General features: G+C 39.6%; 1 protein-coding gene across 7 annotated transcripts in view; it reads left to right on the top strand.

Moving 5' to 3' along the window:
* Positions 1–19034, top strand: part of ANK3 (ankyrin 3) — a 378181-nt gene that overhangs the window by 343113 nt on the left and 16034 nt on the right. For 5 of the 7 annotated variants that reach the window (XM_057421483.1, XM_057421489.1, XM_057421486.1 and 2 more), the window contains 6 exons: positions 752–8452; positions 9091–9165; positions 10035–10166; positions 11200–11343; positions 13650–14322; positions 16235–16613. In XM_057421483.1, the coding sequence (XP_057277466.1) occupies positions 752–8452; positions 9091–9165; positions 10035–10166; positions 11200–11343; positions 13650–14322; positions 16235–16613 (9104 nt within the window). The remainder of the gene's footprint in view (positions 1–751; positions 8453–9090; positions 9166–10034; positions 10167–11199; positions 11344–13649; positions 14323–16234; positions 16614–19034) is intronic. The other 2 variants (XM_057421488.1, XM_057421487.1) reach the window with 1 other exon arrangement.

Genomic DNA, 19034 nt, shown 5'->3' with positions numbered 1-19034 from the left:
GTTCCTTTTCTTTCTTTCTTTTTATTGTTTTTTTAAGATACTGACTCAGAAAAGCTCTTGCTCTTATTGGCTTTGTGAGTGTGAAGCATATCAGAATTGTGCATGGGAGATACAGATTTGAATTTATTCCAATTGCTTCACAGTTTGCACATCAGTTGCCTGTCACTTAAAGGAATTTTGGGTTCTGCATGAAATAGTTCTGAGTGGCTTAAGAAAAAAAGATTTTAGCTACATAATGTCCTTTTTACTCAAGTTTATATTTTATATAGGTTGAATATCTGAATAGAACAACAACAACAGAAATTATTAAAAGGATAATTCTAATAGTTGTGCAAAGCAGAGACATACCAAAACAGGCAAAATAGAACTGATATATGAATATTTCAGAAGTAACACATCAGAAAGTCAATAGGAAGTAAGAGAAGAAATTTTGATGTGGCTTTATTTTTACCTTATGGATTCCTTCTTTGTGTTTTCTGTTCTTCATTGTTTGCAGATTTAGTTGCTGCGTGCTGTCTTTCATTTCACTTTGTTTTTTGGTTTGGACCAGTCATCAGTGTATGGCTCATTCCTATTTATTTCTTTCATTTTTTAAGTCTTTTTTTTGCCTCCTTCATCCTAACTCACACAAACAATTGTACTTGCTTTTTGTAATATTACAACGTTTACTGACCAATTTTCTTCTCTGGTCTCTCTGTTTTTCAATCATTTTTGTTGATTTTTATGTTTGATTTTAATTTAACAATTTAAGAAACAGTTGAACGGAGTGCAGGAGCAACAAGATCCCTACCTGCTACTTACTCATACAAGCCATTCTTTTCAACACGGCCATATCAGTCATGGACAACAGCTCCAATTACAGTGCCTGGGCAAACTAAATCAGGCTTCACTTCCTTATCAAGTTCTTCCTCTAACACTCCTACAGCTTCCCCACTCAAATCAATATGGTCTGTTTCTTCTACTTCTCCAATCAAATCCACATTAGGAGCTTCTACCACATCTTCAGTTAAATCTGTTAGTGATGTAGCATCTCCGATTAGATCGTTTCGGACAATCTCTTCACCAATAAAAACTGTGGTATCGCAGTCTCCATACAATATACAGGTTACTTCAGGTTCTTTTGTCAGAGCTCCTGCAGTCACAGAAGCTGCTAGTCTAAAAGGGCTGGCATCCACTACCACATTCCCTTCTCGGACATCTCCAGTGACTACAGCAGGTTCTCTCTTGGAGAGGTCATCCATAACCATGACGCCTCCAGCATCCCCCAAATCCAACATTAACATGTACTCTTCAAGTTTGCCACTTAAGTCGGTCATCACATCAGCATCTTCACTTTTATCGTCCCCTCTAAAGTCAGTGGTGTCACCTGCTAAGTCAGCAGTTGATGCTGTTTCATCTTCTAAAGTCATGATGGCCTCGTCTCTTTCGTCGCCACCAAAACATGTAGCTGGACACACAGATGTACCGTTGCTTAATGGTTCTGTGTCACCTCTGAAATACCCATCTTCTGCCAACTTAATCAATGGATCCAAAACTGCGGCTGTTTTTCAAGACAAGATCACTGCAGCTGCACATTCTGCAAGTTGTGCTGCTAATGCAGCTGCTGACACAGCTGAGAAAGTGTTTTCAACAGCTACAACAATGCCATTTTCTCCACTCAGGTCATATGTGTCTTCAGCACCATCAGCTTTCCAGTCAATGAGAACTCCTCCGGCAGGTGCTTTGTACACAGCCCTTGGATCACTATCTGCAACTACCTCATCAGTAACTTCATCAACAATAACAGTACCAGTATATTCTGTAGTCAATGTTTTGTCTGAACCAGCATTAAAGAAGCTCCCAGAGTCATCTTCACTTACAAAATCAGCTGCTGCGTTACTGTCACCTATTAAAACATTGACTACAGAGGCACGCACACAGCCTCCCTTTAATCGAACTTCATCTCCGATAAAATCATCCTTGTTTTTAGCACCCTCTGCTCTCAAACTGTCCACACCATCTTCCTTATCCTCCAGTCAGGAGATACTGAAAGATGTTGCTGAAATGAAAGAGGATCTAATAAGAATGACTGCAATATTGCAGACAGATGTCACAGAGGAGAAACCGTTCCAACCTGAGATACCAAAAGAGGGTAGAATTGATGATGAAGAGCCCTTTAAAATTGTTGAGAAAGTAAAAGAGGACTTAGTAAAAGTTAGTGAGATACTGAAAAAAGATGTGTGTTTAGAAAGTAAAGGGTCTGCTAAAGTATCCAAAAGTGATCAAGGACACCTGTCTGAGGATGACTGGGTAGAGTTCAGTACAGAGGAGATTGATGAAGCGAGACAGCAAGCTTTGACAAGCCCTCCTATACCTGTTCCAGAGAAGGTCCAAATTAAAACTAAAACCATGTCGGAAAAGGATTATAGCTTGTCAAAAGTTATTGATTACTTAGCAAATGATATCGGTAGCAGTTCATTAACAAACATAAAGTACAAGTTTGAAGAGGGGAAAAAAGAAGGTGAAGAGAGACAAAAACGCATTTTAAAACCAGCTATTGCTTTGCAGGAACATAAACTTAAAATGCCTCCAGCCTCCATGAGGCCTTCGACGTCAGAAAAGGAGTTATGTAAAATTGCAGATTCCTTTTTTGGAACAGATACTATTTTAGAGTCTCCAGATGACTTTTCTCAACACGATCAAGATAAAAGTCCCTTATCTGACAGTGGCTTTGAAACAAGGAGTGAAAAGACACCTTCTGCCCCACAAAGTGCTGAAAGCACAGGGCCAAAACCACTTTTCCATGATGTACCCATCCCTCCTGTCATTACAGAAACAAGAACTGAAGTAGTTCATGTTATCCGCAGCTATGAACCATCATCAGAAGAAGTTCCAGAGCAGAAAGCAGAGGAGCAACCAGCCTCTAAACCTGCCCCTACATTTACAGAGCTGGAGCAAAAACCTGCTGGGTCTATTAAAGAGAAGGTTAAAGCTTTTCAAATGAAAGCCAGCAGCAGCGAAGATGATGACCATAAGTGTGTCCTTAGCAAAGGTGTTCGAGTAAAAGAAGAAACTCATATCACTACAACAACTAGGATGGTTTATCATAAAACTCCATGCACTGAAAGCACATCTGAAAGAATTGAGGAAACAATGTCTGTTCATGACATAATGAAAGCCTTTCAGTCTGGACGTGACCCTTCCAAAGAACTGGCAGGTCTGTTTGAACATAAATCATCAGTAACATCTGAGGTTAGCAAGTCTGCTGAAGCTTCACCACAACATGCAGAGAAGGACAGCAAAATGAAACCCAAACTGGAGCGAATAATAGAGGTCCATATTGAACAAGGTAATCAGGCTGAACCTACTGAAGTCATTATTAGAGAAACCAAAAAGCATCCAGAAAAAGAAATGTATGTATATCAGAAAGACTTACCTCGGGGAGATATTAACTTAAAAGAGTTGGAAAAACATGATGCTTTTCCTTGTTCAGATGAACAAGGTCAGCAAGAAGAAGAGGAGCTCACGGCTGAAGAGTCACTTCCTTCTTATCTGGAATCCTCTAGAGTTAACACTCCCGTGTCCCAGGAAGAAGACAGTCGCCCTAGTTCTGCTCAACTCATGTCTGATGACTCTTACAAAACACTGAAGCTTTTGAGTCAGCACTCAATAGAATACCATGATGATGAGTTGTCAGAACTAAGAGGGGAGTCTTACAGGTTTGCTGAGAAAATGCTTCTTTCAGAAAAGCTAGATGTGTCACATTCTGATACTGAGGAGTCAGTTACTGACCATGCTCTACCCCTTAGTGCAGAGTTACAGGGGCCTGATAAACGATGCAGAGAAAAAGTAGCTACCGCCCCCAAAAAAGAGATTATCTCCAAAATCTATAAAGATGTATCTGAAAATGGTGTAGGTAAAATATCTAAAGATGATCATTATGATAAAGTGACAGTGTTACACTACACTGGAGATGTTAGTAGTCCAAAACATGCAATGTGGATGCGCTTTACTGAGGACAGATTAGACAGAGGTAGAGAAAAGTTGATATATGAAGACAGGGTGGACAGGACTGTTAAAGAGGCAGAAGAAAAACTGACTGAAGTGTCGCAGTTTTTTCGGGATAAAACAGAGAAGTTGAATGATGAGCTACAGTCTCCAGAGAAAAAACATCATAAAAAAAATGGCAAAGAAATACATTCTAGCCAGAGCTCTGCCAGCAGCAGCCCTGAGAAAGTTCTGCTCTCTGAATTACCATCGTCCGTTGACGAATGGAGTAAAGTGAAGCAGTATGCACATGATGGGAAATGCTTTCCCAAGGTGGATGAAAGAAGAGCATCGAGTTTGCCAAGCAGCCCTGAAAAAAGGGTATTTGTGCAACCTGCAGAGGACTCTAAACAAACTATGGAACACAAAGGAAGTGCTCAGCAGGCTGGAGTACCTGAGGTTTCACAGACTGGATTTCAGCTCAAGCAATCAAAGCTCAGTTCAATTAGGCTTAAATTTGAACAAAGTATAAGTCCAAGGAGTAAAGATATACCTCAAGAAGAAAAAAAGCTGGACAGTCAGTCCAAAATTCCAGTAAAGAAATTGCAAGAAAGTAAGTTACCGGTGTATCAGTATTATTCCAGAGAGAAACACGCAAAGCAAGTAGAGGTCATTGATGGAAGCACAGCTTTACAGAGAGAGGTGAAAATACAAGAAGACTTTGTTCCAGGTAAAGGGAAAGCTATTGAAGACTTCCGTTCTTCAGACACACAAAAACAAAGAACTGAAATGAGTAAAGGTGTTCCAGAATACTTTCCAGAACCACAGGCAAGAGAGCTGTCATATGGCTCAGACTCAACAACGAAGGGACACTGGGACAAAAAAATCTATAGGACGTGGGAAAGTCCTGGAACTCCTAATCATAAAACACAAAAGGAAAAACTTTCACATGTGCTGGTTCCAGATACAGTAAAAGAAAACCATGTTGATCATGCTGAAGCTAAAACTGACCAAAAAAGTGAATTTGTCACTCTGACAGAGCACAAACTAGCAACAAACGGAATTCATTCAGAAGAAGTGAAGGAACTGACTGTAAAATCTCCCTCAAAAAGGGTTTTATACAGAGAATTTGTTGTCAGGGAGGGGGAACGTAATGGTGAAGTGGCTGATAAAATATCCCAGAGGAAAGAAGAAACTGCTGTGTCCCATATTCCAGTCAGACTTGTTGAGGAGAAGAGAACTATGCTTGATGGTGTATATGAACTTTCAGCCAAAGTATCTCAATCAGCTATGATTAAGGAAAAAGTTGAGAGGCAGATTGATTATGTGGAAGATGAAAAAATAAAGCATTCAGAAATCAGAAAAGTTACCAAGCAGCAGAGCTCAATAGGTCTAAGTCCTCCTGTTGAGGAAACAGAGACATCCCCTAGCAAATCACCAGATTCTTTAGAATGTAGTCCAGGAAAGGAATTTCCCTCGAGTGAGTTAGTTGACCCTGCTGTCAGTGATTACTTGGATAAAGTTGCACCACTAGTGAGCACTGAGGGAGTAAAAGAAATTAAGACTTTACCTGTTTATGTCAGTTTTGTTCAAGTAGGAAAGCAATATGAGAAAGAGGTGCAACAAGGAAATATTAAAAAAATTGTCAGTCAGGAGAGTAAGACCGTACAAGAGACAAGGGGGACATTTTATGCAGCTAGGCAGCAAAAACAACCTCCTTCTCCACAAGGTAGTCCAGAAGATGACACACTAGAACAAGTGTCCTTTATAGATAGTTCTGGTAAAAGCCCTTTAACACCAGAAACACCAAGTTCAGAGGAAGTGAGTTACGAGTTCACATCTAAAACACCCGACTCACTAATAGCTTATATTCCAGGCAAGCCCAGTCCTATACCTGAGGTGTCTGAGGAGTCAGAGGAGGAAGCAGATGCTAAGTCAACATCTGTAAGACAGACAGAGGTTGAGGAACCACAGATTGACAAAGCATTACTTAATCATATAAATAAGGACTCTAACAAAAGACCAAAATGTAACAGAGTTGCTTACATTGAATTCCCTCCTCCTCCACCACTGGATGCAGATCAGTGCGATTCAGAAAAGAAGCCTCATTATTCCACTGAAAGTGAAATGGAGATGACAGAAGTGAACTTGCAAGATGAACATGACAAATGTCAACTAGCTGAACCTGTCATAAGAGTACAGCCACCATCTCCTGTGCCACTAGGAGCAGATGTCAGTGACTCCAGTGATGATGAATCTCTCTATCAACCTGTTCCACTTAAAAAGTATACATTCAAACTGAGAGAACTGGAAGATGACCAGAAAGAAACCTCAAAACCCAGAGCCCCGGAAAAGATTGAGAAACAGAAAGAGTTAGGACATCCCACTTCTGGGAAAACTAATGAGCTTGATGTTGGGCTTGATTCACCCCAGAATGATGTAGTACAAAATGGGAGTAACAATGACCAGTCTGTCACAGAGTGTTCCATAGCAACCACTGCAGAATTCTCCCATGATACTGATGCAACAGAGATTGACTCTCTTGACGGTTATGATTTGCAAGATGAAGATGATGGTTTAACTGAGAGTGATTCTAAACTTGCAGGTCCGGCAGTTGAAACAAAAAAGGATGTATGGACTACAGAAGGCATTCTAAAGCAAACTGATCGCTGCTTTAGCCAGAGTAAGCTTGAAGTCATTGAGGAGGAAGGCAAGGTAGGCCCTGAAGAAGACAAGGAACCTCTGAAGGGTCCAGCTTCTGAAAAAGCCGGAGATAAGAGTGATCAGAAGTCAGGGGCACAGTTTTTTACTTTGGAAGGCAGACACCCTGACAGGACTGTATTTCCTGATACGTATTTCAGCTACAAAGTAGACGAAGAATTTGCAACACCTTTCAAAACAGTGGCCACCAAGAGTCTAGATTTTGATCCGTGGTCCAGTAACCGAGGTGACGATGAAGTATTTGAGACTAAATCAAGGGATGATGAGGCTAAGCCATTTGGTCTGGCAGTGGAAGACAGATCTCAAGCAACAACACCTGATACAACTCCAGCCAGAACTCCAACAGATGAAAGTACGCCAACTAGCGAGCCCAACCCCTTCCCATTTCATGAAGGGAAGATGTTTGAGATGACTCGCAGTGGTGCAATTGACATGAGCAAGAGGGATTTTGTTGAAGAAAGACTCCAATTTTTTCAGATTGGTGAGCATACTTCTGAAGGGAAGTCAGGGGACAAGGGGGAAGGGGATAAAAATACAGTCACTGCCATCACACAGCCACAGGCAGGGGACAACACTGTAGAAACAAACCTAGAGAGACCAGTAGAAACAACAGCAGTTGAACATAAGCCCATCATCCAGGCCAGTGGAGATTGCATGGAACAAACACTCGGTAGTAACTCACTGGAAAAATCATCGGCAGCAGTAAACGCTTCTAAAGTCGATCCCAAATTGCGCACACCAATTAAAATGGGAATTTCTGCTTCCACCATGACTCTGAAGAAAGATGGCCCTGGCGAAGTGACAGATAAGATAGAAGCTGTGATGCCAAATGGTCAGGGATTAGAAAATGAAAATGTAGCAGTGATTGCAAGTTCAGCTTCTAGCCAGACAAGCTTTAGGCAAACAGAAAACACTGATTTTCCAAAAGATAACTTTAATAACAACAACAATTTGGATTCATCTGCTGTCCCTACAGATGATATTGCCCATAATGTAGTGCTAAAAGAACATTTGGAACCGAAATGTTCCCTCCAGAAAGCTAATCAAGTGAAAAGCTCTTCAGGAAAAGGTACAGGGACAACAGAAGGACACAGAGTAAGAGATAAGCAAAAACCACATGGAGAACAGCAGAAGTCAACAAAGTTAATAGGGGCTAGAGGAAAATCAAAGCTTCCTGTTAAGGCCAGCTCAGTAAAAGAAGTCTTTGCACAAAATAATCTCCAAAGCAATACAGGGAGTAAAGTGAGAGGGGCTAGTAAGCCTGACAAAGCAAAACAAAATAATTCTTCTCCCTGTCTAGAAGCAAGGTCTAGGATTCCTGTAAAAAATACACATAAGAGTAATCTAGCTAGAAGAACTCCAACCCTGCCAAAACAAGAGCAGGTAGAGAAAGAAAAACCAAAACAGCTTCCTTCTAAATTACCAGTAAAGGTAAGATCTACCTCCGTCACCATGACAACAGTTAAAGTAAAAAAAAATCAGCTTAGGGAGGTATGTAAACATTCTATTGAATATTTTAAGGGAATTAGTGGTGAGACATTAAAGCTTGTGGATCGTCTATCTGATGAAGAGAAAAAGATGCAGTCAGAGGTCTCTGATGATGAAGAAGACAGTACATCAAGGAACACATCCTTATCAGAAGCTACTCAAGTTTACCAGCCTTCCATTACATCGAAGTCTGCTAGAGACATGAGAACAGAGGCAGCATCTATAAAATCAAAGATTGAAAAGGCCGACAGTGAGAGGAGGAGGAGTAAGAGGACTGGTGAGAATGAAGGCAGTCAGGTTTCTGGAGCTCTCATGGCTCACCTCGTGGAGATCAAGCCTAGTTTGTAAAACTTTCAACTTGTTGATCCTAGTGCATGAACTGTTGTGATTGCCTGTGGAGTGACTTAACTGTAGTGTTCATTCTGTCATTGTCATCTGTATGTGCTGTCTTATACTCTTCTTTTTTCCTTCAAACAAATCCTGTACTGTAGAAAGCTAGTGAAGCATGCAAGACATTCATGTAATTCAAAAAATTTATGTAACTCAGAAATTGAAAGATTTCTTTTGTGACAGCAAATTTATTCTGTCAAAGTAGAGAAAACAGATTATAACCTGCTCTTGGTGGTTTTCACCAGTAATTGAACAACTTGTGTATAGTCTTAACAGCTAGACTGTGAGCATGTTTGACTTCATCACACGACATCATGTAGTTTGACATTCGGCTTTACACAGGTGAAAATCTAAAAGCTGTAAAAAAAACCTGCTTTGTAGGTTATTAGGACACACAACTATCCTAGTAAACAATATAAGCACCAGCAACTTAGTCAAATTAAAGCTATTATTTATAATAAACTATTGTCCAGGATTGTGGTTTTCTGTACAAAACCTTTTTAATCGAGAAATTGTAAATCACAGGTCCACAGAGTCCATGTGAACGGACAGATATAAGGATGGCAATTGTAGCCGATCACCTAGGACTTAGCTGGACAGGTAAGCTTTCTGCTTTAATACTGAAACCAATCTTCACTATTACATTTTCAAGTAGTCTTTAACCAAAAGCCTCAGCAAGGCCACATCAGGCTCTTCTGAATTCACGGTGAGCCCAGCCTCCCAAAACATGCAACATGTTGCTGAGCAAAGATGCCAAATAGGAAATTATTCCATGGTCTTGCAATAAACCAAACAGAAACTCAAAATGCCTCTTGCTTCAAGATGTTCACCCAAGGAGTTTGAGAGGATCTTTCTACCTTGGCTCAGGGCTGGATCTGGACAGCAGTTTCCCCAAAGCCCTGGAGGTGGCAGGGAGCCCAGCAGTGCATCAGCAAGTCAGTGCTACACGTGAAGCTGTCCAATTCTATGCCCAATGTACTTCTATATGTTGATGGGCAGAGCTGGCCTTCATGGACGTAGGGCTGCAGCAGCCAGCTGCCCCTGAGCATAGGTGATGATAGTACCAGTGCTGAGCTGCACAGTGAGCTCACAAAGAAGTAACAGTCACCAGCAAGACCAGATTTTATAAATTAGCTGTAATGAGGTAGTCTCCATGGAGGTTTTTTTCACTATGCTTAACTGGCTTACTGAGTGTAAATACGGTAATAGCTCACAGAGACAACTGAAATCCAAAATTATGCCTGTCTTGGGAAATTAAAGTATGAGTATATAATGTCATGTTCATTGTTATCTGTAAAGCTTGTGTCAGGTAGTTTTGTTGACATCTGTGTGATCCAAGAAAGATAGTGTTTTTAAGCCTGACAGGATGACTGAAGGATTTGTTTTGTTTGGTGTTTTTGTTGTTGTCTTCTTTTCTTTCCTGCCTTTTTTTTTTTTCTTTTTTTTGGTTTTGGTTTTTGTCTTTATAGAACTGGCAAGAGAACTGAATTTTTCTGTGGATGAAATAAACCAAATCCGAGTAGAAAACCCAAATTCTCTTATTGCTCAAAGCTTCATGTTATTAAAAAAATGGGTTACCAGAGATGGGAAAAATGCTACAAGTAAGTTCAAGTAGTTACTTTTGTTGTTTATAAGTTTTAGCCTATTTCATCTGTTGTCTGATATAAACAACTGAATAAAGAAAACATTTTGAATGTCTTTTGCAAACCAGTGGTGGGAAAAAAAGCTTCAGTTGTATTCTTACCAGAAGTCAGAAACATCATATTTATTCAGTATATATGCAGAAGGAAGTAATCTGTTCTGCACATCCATAATTGATGGGACAAGTAGTGAACTTAAACTCCAGTAAAGAAAATATTAGGGAAAACTTTGAAATAGCAAGGAACATGAAACATGGAAATAGGCTGCATGAAAAAGTTAGGTAGTCACTCTTGCAGTATTGCAGGTTATAAAAAATGACTAAATCTCCTTCTGTAAGGAGTGATGAAGATGCTGATTCTGCACTAATTCTGCTGGATTTGTCATGCATTTCACTTGAATTGCTCAAATTGAAAGAGAGGTTTTGATTTTTGTGTTAGGTCATTGATGTTTGTTACTGTTCTCTAATCCACAAACAGCTACATAGTATTTGAGTCTACTTTGATTTCTTTCACCATAAAAGTAATTTACAGTACTGTTGTCCTCTCACAATGAGATTTCTGTAAATGAAATATCACAATGTACTGCATGATTAGCCTTATTTGCATTATTACCTACATCACTGCCTATTCTGCTGTTCCTCAGAAAGAATGGTAAAGGATTTTTATACTCCTTTTATGCTCCAGTAGAAGGATATTTTGGTTCAGTAGTAAGTAAATATGTTCTTTAAGAACTCTATGACCTTGTTCTTTGTGCCTTTTGTGTTGCAATAGAATTATAGTTGGGGGGAGGGAAGACTTTAGTAGATGTATATCTTGAATAAGTAGGCCGCAGAATGACTGCTTAGGTAGATGATGGGGTTTGTTAGAACCAAAGGTATTGGGACAGAAACATGGCAGCAATTTATAATTAATGCAATGTGAGTGTAATTGAGAAAAGCAATTACCCAGTTTGCAAAGCTGAAGATTTTTGTGATGTATTTTGTTTGTTTTTCAGCCGATGCCTTAACTTCTGTATTGACAAAAATTAATCGAATAGATATCGTGACCCTGTTGGAAGGACCAATATTTGATTATGGAAATATTTCAGGCACCAGAAGTTTTGCAGATGAAAATAATGTTTTTCACGATCCCATTGATGGTAATTGAATTCCATGGTCATATTTAGTTCAGTGACATGTCCAGTAATATAATAACATCGTATAGACCAGACTTTAAAAAAAGATTGTGAGTTCTATAGAAATAACTCGATTTAATGTGAAGGGTTTTTTCTGGCATAAATCAGGCTCATGGTACAATGTGTAGGTTGCACATTAATATCTCAAAAAAAAAGCCCAGGATTCCACAAGCGTATGCCTGAGTAAGCTTGTTCCCACAAGCCTCAGTGTCAGTTGACAAGGAAGGACCTGAATGTTTTTCACCTGCAATAGTTGTGCTTTGATGTATGCCCATGTGTATTTTTTAAGTACTTGGTATTGCATGCTTTCCAAGTTACTGGAACTATTCATTATTTGGCTTTCTGTCTAGATAAGTGACAGAAAGAATTCTTCAAAGAAAAAGAAAAAGGAAAAACAAGGAGTGGGGGGGGAAAAGTGCTTGGAAATTGCATAGAATAAACGAATGTGCAGTTTACTACCAAGTCCCTTTGAGACAAGTGAACATCAATTTCTTTGGGATTTTCTACATTTCTACAGTGGCAGTAGAAAATTAAGAAAATGTTTTATTAGTGCATGACAGAGTATCATTTTCAGTCTACTAATGAGTAAAATTGTGTAATTTTCACATGGAAGCTGTACCAACTGAAGCAGAATTGCGCAGGTTAATTTTAAGCCAAATTAAAAGGATAAAGTTCTGCTTGTAAAGCAAAGCTGTCGTAGGTATACATATTTATCAGTATGTTGAAAATGCTAAATATTGTTTTTTCTTTTAAATGTTAGTTAACAGGCATTGGGTTGCTACATTCTTTACTTTGATTTTTGTCACATGTATTATAAATAGCTCCTTAATAGCTTACTTTCCTTCGTAAGTAGCATTTCCTTTTGTTTTTGTAATTTGTTCAAGTATGTATTGGTCTCTCTCTGTTTTCTAGTAGGATTTTGCATCCATTATTGAGCAGCTGGTCACTGAATCATTGCATGACAGAAATAATTTTCTGTTGACATTTTAAGAAAGTTGCTCTTGAAATGTTGCTTGCGCCTTTAATAGTAGCTTCAGTGTTTCTATGGAAAAAAAATACGCTTCTCTGCAGTTGCTTTCTGTCTCTCCTCTTCTCTGAACCTTCCTCAAGCTTCCTTTCCTCACCAAGACCAGACCACCTTTGCCTTTCTCTCAGCTGATTCAGGGAATAAAATACCAAAACCTTTAATGCACCTCCCTTTGCAGGCAGCACAATTCCAAGTTAACCCCACGGCATGTATTTTTTCAGTTCGTAGGTTAGCCAAGCTGTTGTTTACTGGAAAGCGAATTTCAGGTTTTGTTGTCATTTTAATGTGTATATTCAATTTAATCTGTTTTTATGGTTTTCTCATGTTTTCATCCATTTTTCTTTTCTCTCTTTATTTGATCAGTGTATCTGATTGTACCCATGTCACCAAGATCACCTCACTCTCCAAGATCACCAAGATCTCCTTACTCATCACAGTCCTCTCACCTGTATAACTTTACTGTACCTGAAATATTCATATAGCTGTCCCCTGTGTTTGTGTTCTCTTATCCCTTTGTTAACTTTGTTTTTATGTTTTTATCCTGCTGTATATTTAGCTCTACTATTCTTTACTATCCTCATCAGGATCCATTTCTGTTCCTCATTCTTTAACTGTTCCATTCGTGTGGCTCTATGGTTAAATTGGAGATATATATTAGTAATATTGTATTGCTGGTATTGTGTGGTTTTATATAGAAGTATATTAAAATTGTGGACCTCTTTTAGAAATAATACCCACCTAGACAAAAAAGGGGGTGTCATACATTATGATCTACTTCTGTCTCTAAAATCTGCTTCTTAAAATTCCAAATTAAAAAAAAAAAAAAAAAGTTCCCCCAAAAAAGTGGGAATGAAAGATTTACACAATACAGCTGCAAGAGATTGTATTGGATATAAACGGACAACCACCCTTGTTCACATTTGCTTTATTGCATGTTCATAAGACAATCTACTATAGCTTGAAAATGTTTATATGGCTGCAAAAACGATTGCTGAAATCTTTACAGACTATTTACAAAATAGTCAGAAGTACTGGCTTCGCTATACTAGTCACTGGCAGTACTCAGTTTTTCTTCCATCTCTCTAGGAGAAAGTAAAATAATCTGTCAGAACTGCATTTGTTCTTATACACCTGCATCTCCCCATACGTTTCATAGTTTATGTAACTCATGAATCATGTGACATTTGCTTATTAGTTGCTCCATGCTTCATCCCAGTCAGTCCAAATGTGCTGTCTTCCTTAGGTTATCCCACCATTCAAGTGGAACTGGAAACTCCCACTGGGTTGCGCTTCGTGCCACCCACCCCTTTCCATCAGGACGATTTCTTTAGCGACACCTCTAGCCTAGAGTCACCCCTTAGAACTCCCAGTAGACTGAGTGATGTGTTAGTGACCTCCCAGGCACACGTAGATGGTACAGCAGCAGCACCGCCAGTGGTGACTGAAGAAGACACTTCACTGGATGACAGCAAACTTGACTTCTCAGTGCCTAGAGAAGGAACACCTAAAGATATTTCCATAGGCGAGAGCCAGTTGGAGGAAGTGGACCTTAAGGATTTCCCACGGTATCTTGGTAGCTATGGCGGGATATCAAAAGATGCTAAACAAAGGCAGAGTGAAGAGACTAGTAAAACAGGAGTAAGGACTGAACAGCCTGAGAGAGAAAAGTCTGGTACTGATGAGGAGATGACAGAAGAAAAACTTAAATCTCTGTTTGAGGACATTCACCTGGAAGAAGGAGCTGAGTCTGAGGAGATGACGGAAGAAAGAGTATGGTCAATTCTTAAAGGTGTTCAACAAGCAGAACTCGAAATGTCTTCAATTACAGGTTGGCAGCCTGACTCGTCAAGTGTCACTGAGCCACCAACCTTGGGACGGAGAATGGTGGGAAGCCTGCTAGATCGCTTGGATGATAGGTGAGCACCTTTGTATAGGCATGTGTGTGTAGAAGCAAGCTTTGCCATGCTGCTTTTACCTCCAAGAGCAGTGCTGGGGCTGCTATTCAACTATTCTATGAGAATATGTATATATACATATATATGTATGTATATAAAAGAAAAAAGAATAGTTGACTGGATTTGGCCTTTGACATATTTGTCTTTAAAAATGTGTATTTATCAGGTTTCATTTTTCACATAGGTATTTCAGAAGTAGCTTAAATTATGTTTAGTGGATAAAATGACTTAAAGTGGCTGAAACTTATAAACAACACTTCCTTCAAGCCTGTTGCGTCATGCTGATTTAATAGACTTTTAAAGAGATGAGTTACAAGACATAAGAAAGTAAGAATGGGGATACCAGATCCGTCTAGTCCCATATGTTGTCTCCCAGCAGTGACTGCAGAGGATGCTCAAAGGAGGAGGAGAGTGGACATATATGATGTTTTCCTAGAGTACTCTCTCAAGTTCCACTTGCTTTCAGCATAATGACCTGCTGAGATGGATGCTTTCTACATAGTTATCCTCAATGCATTTCTCTTGCATGAGCTTTTCCATTCTCCCCTCGGACCTACTTAAGCTTTCAACATTCACAGTATGTGTTGCTGTGTTCAGCCTTACTGGTACCCATTGGGTGAAGAGTTCGTGCCTGTCTTTGTTCTGAATGTGGCTCCCGTGATTTCTGATTGAAGGAGCTAGGTCTGCTGTAAATCAGCAGAGAATGATTATCTGCAGAGTGATCATTTGTCTGTCAGCAGTTTGCGTACTTTGCAGCTGTGACTCAGGATGCTTTAAGGTTCCAGGTAGCATTACATACTCTCTTATTTAATCTAGTAGGAAGTCAGCCATTGATGTTAGTAAACCCATTGTCTTTCAGGATTGCAAAGCACATGATCTACTACTGATGTGATTTCTGTTGTTAAGCAGACATTGTTATTCCTCATTTTACATGGTGCTAAATTAGTAAAATACATCACTTCTAGAAGTAAAAGGGCTTCTTTAAGGAGATAGCATATCAATTTCTAGCTAGATTAATTATTTTTGCTATCTTTTGTAAGATAGCAAATAGCTATAGTATTTTCATGTGTACAGTCATAGTGCTTATCTGAAAGCAAGCAAAAATGCAAAAGGGAAGAAAATGGTGTATCAGAAGTGGAGGTTAAGCCTGTCTTTAGTTAATCTGAAGAAAAACTTCAGTCAAGTTTCTATCTTCATAGAATCATAGAATGGTTTAGGTTGGAAAGGACCTTAAGATCATCTAGTTCCAACCTTCCTGCCATGGGCAGAGATCCCTCACCCTAGACCATGTCATCCTAGGCTCTGTGCAACCTGGCCTTGAACACTGCCAGGGGGGAAACCCATTCCAGTGCCTCACCACCTTCACAGTAAAGAAATTCCTCCTTACATCTAACCTGAACTTCCCCTGTTTAAGTTTGAACCCATTACCCCTTGTCCTATTGCTACATTTAATGATGAAGAGTCCCTGCCCAGCATCCTCATAGGCCCCCTTCAGATACTGCATGGCTGCTGTGAGGTCTCCATGCAGCCTTCTCTTCTTTGAAATTGCAGCCTTTCTTCTCTGAAATTGTAGGTTTTATATATTTTACTCTCTCTTTTTTCTCCACCCCCCAAATTGAAGGAGATTAACATTTAACATTTGGCCTTTTTTCTACTGTTCACTATATTCTTATTGCTTCTGAAGAGATGCCAGGATGCAGAAAACAAGGCAATAGCCTTGATAGATTGATGATTGCAACCTGAATTTAAAATTTTACTTTGTCTGAAATGTATGTGCTAAGAACGAAGGCTCAGTGAGAGGCTCGGTGCTTTGCCCTTCTGCATGTGATATAAGCACTGAACATCTGTCTATTCTTTTTTCATTTTCTCATAGTTCGGACCAATGTAGGGATTCTGTTACCTCATATGCCAAAGGAGAAGCAGGGAAACCAGAAACAAATGGAAGCCTGTCTGAATCCACAGCAGAGGCGAAAACTAAATCCTACACCCAGGAATCTTTAAATGATATGGGAAAACAGAGTGACAAAGAAGCCCCAAAAACAAAGCCCCAGATTTCAGCTGGTGCTGATGAGCAAATGTTATCATCAACAGCATATCAAAAATCTTTGGAAGAGACTAGCAAGCCAACAACAGAAAGCAACAAAACATCTGTGCCTGTCAGTGTGAAGAAGATGAGCTGGGTTACTTCTGAGGATGGCAAGCCAAGAACAAGCATCCAGGAAGAGGAGGGAGCAGTAATGTCTGAACAGAAGGTACAGTGTGCCCTGTAATAATTAGCTGTGTGAGGAGTCCCTATTGCTTGACATAATTTTTTGTAAGACTTGAAACGTTGTTTGTGACAGGGGTCCTTTTTTTTTTTTTTTTTAAATCCTTCTTTATGACTTTTCTGTTTATTGCTAAATTAAGAAAAATGGAAGTTAGTGGAAATTTATATTCTGTGGTATGAATAGAATAAGGTGCAGTTGGGGAAGGCAAAGTTGCCAAGCAGGGCTGCATAATCTTCTGCCTGACTGGCCTTGAGCCCTGGAAGAGGTTAGAACAGCTTCTGGGACTGCTGTTCCACATTGCTGGGGAGCAGCCCCCTTTCGTGCCCCAACATACCACCTGTGCAAACAGTGCCAAACAGCTCAGCTGTCCTCCATCTGTTCCAGTAAGGTGATGCCACTGGTTTCCACTCTTTTGTGACATTGAAGTGAGCGAAGAGAGATAGGGACTCATCAGTCTCTATCCTGCTCCTCGTCCCCAACTCCCCCTGCATTTTTCACTCTGTCAATTTGCAGAAAAGTAAATTTTGGGTAGTGTATAATCTCCTCCTTATGTTTTTTGTTTCATGGCCTCATTCATGCCAGCTTCAAGGTGCATCCAGCCAAGAGGAATCAAAATATTGCCAAATGTGTAAAGCACTTTTCCAGGTGGTGGGTTTTTCTTCTTAAAATTCTGCAGAGGTACTCCCTTTCAGTTCTACCTTGCCTGGCATCCTTAACTCAGAACCTCAGTATAAGTTTTCTTCTGCCAATGAAGATTTTTATAGCTTTCTGAGTTGCTTATATTTATTTCCCAGAAGCTTAAAAGCAAAGTTCATTCAAAAAATGCCTTGTAGCCTTGTAGCTGTGCACACCTCACACCTCAGCAGTGGGAGGGTTGCCATGAAATGGACCACAGGGCCAGCAGAGAACCAGGCTGGAAGAGGGAATTGCAGTTTCTTCTATGTTCCTCTATCTGCTGAGATTGTCTCTTCCTGCGTGTAATACAGGAGGAGATTATAACTTCTGGAGGCTAGATATTTCAGTAGAATTGCGTCTACATGATATAGTTGTTTTTTTTACTGTAGCACAATAAAATGTTGGCAGTGGTGGGCTACAATAAGTCATTTAGGTTTAAATTAGTTCATTTTCGATTATACAACCAAGAGTTCTTTTATTAGATGGTAACATAATCAGTCTCAGCAGTTATGCAGCATATGATTGCTATTATCTTGTTATTAGTTTGTGACACAGTTGAAGCAGCAAAGGTCTTTCCTAATGTTCACTAATTACTGGAAAACTTTAAAAATGTAAGTAAGAGCCTTCTGCAGAGGCAGTTAAAGGCAGATGGCAGAGTTCCTTCAGTGTCAGTAGGCTTTGGGGCAGACCTCGGGCTTATATTATGCTACATTTAAATGCAGGGCTAAGCATAGATGCACACTTTAACATGCTGAGGGTGTGCAGCAGTGCCGCACTTCCCCCTCCAGATTCCTATCAGGGAGAAGATAAGTTGTCATCTCCTTTTGTGTGCTTTTTAATTTTGGATACCCTGTATGGATTAGGAAGAACAAGATCTTGCTTTTCTTATGCGTGCCTTTTGCGCTACTCCTGCTTTTCTGATAATGGCTGATAATCTTCTAAATAACAAGTCTTTTTATAGACATGATCTTTGAATAAACTGGTATCAGAAAATAATGTCATTTCTAAAGTGGATCTCTCACAAAACCCAAATGGGTAGCAAACTAGTGTTTGTTAGAATGACAAGAATTGGTTCTAATATCTTGTTGATATTCCTTCAAGAATTAACTTGAATTAGTCAATAGTTTAATTGCTAACACAGTCCAATTCCTGGTGAGACACTTCATGTGCCATCATGAAAATAGAAAAGAGAATTTCAACTGCAGTCTTTTGGCAAGACGTTCTTCAGAAATGCTCAATAAAGAGAAAAGTATGGAAGAAACAGATTTATTTATGTGGAAAGAAAGGGGAAACAAATTCCACAAGTAAGAGATTTTTTCTGTGACCCATTTGGAAAGAGCTAAGAAGTAAAAGTCATCCAGCTGCAGGCTGAGGGCTGCGTCAACGTTTTGGCATAGAGTTTGCAGCAAGAGATAAACTCAGATGACTGATACTGGGTTGCTAGCTGGTGACGTGAATGAAACAAATTGTTGGCCTTGTCCCAAGTCCAGGTAGGTGCCCAGGAGTTTACAAAAGCAGTGCAGCAATGGTGTAGGCCATATAATTCTCTGCAAATGCTCAAGCATCAGATTCCAGTGGTCTGTTCAAATGAGCAGAGCAAAGCACTGTTACTGTACTACCCCAAAGAAGATGATGTCCACCATGTGGTTGAGGTGACTTCCAGTATTAGAATTCCATCATCAATAAACCACTCTTTATTAAAGCTCTTTATTAAAAAGAACTCTTCCTCCA

Source organism: Pezoporus wallicus, unplaced genomic scaffold (genome assembly GCF_028554395.1).
Source record: "Pezoporus wallicus isolate ANWC-B61680 ecotype Strahan unplaced genomic scaffold, APGP_CSIRO_Pwel_v1 contig_4816, whole genome shotgun sequence".
NCBI lineage: Eukaryota > Metazoa > Chordata > Aves > Psittaciformes > Psittacidae > Pezoporus > Pezoporus wallicus.
Note: the sequence above shows the minus strand (reverse complement) of the source record. Positions and strands in the feature narration are given on the sequence as shown.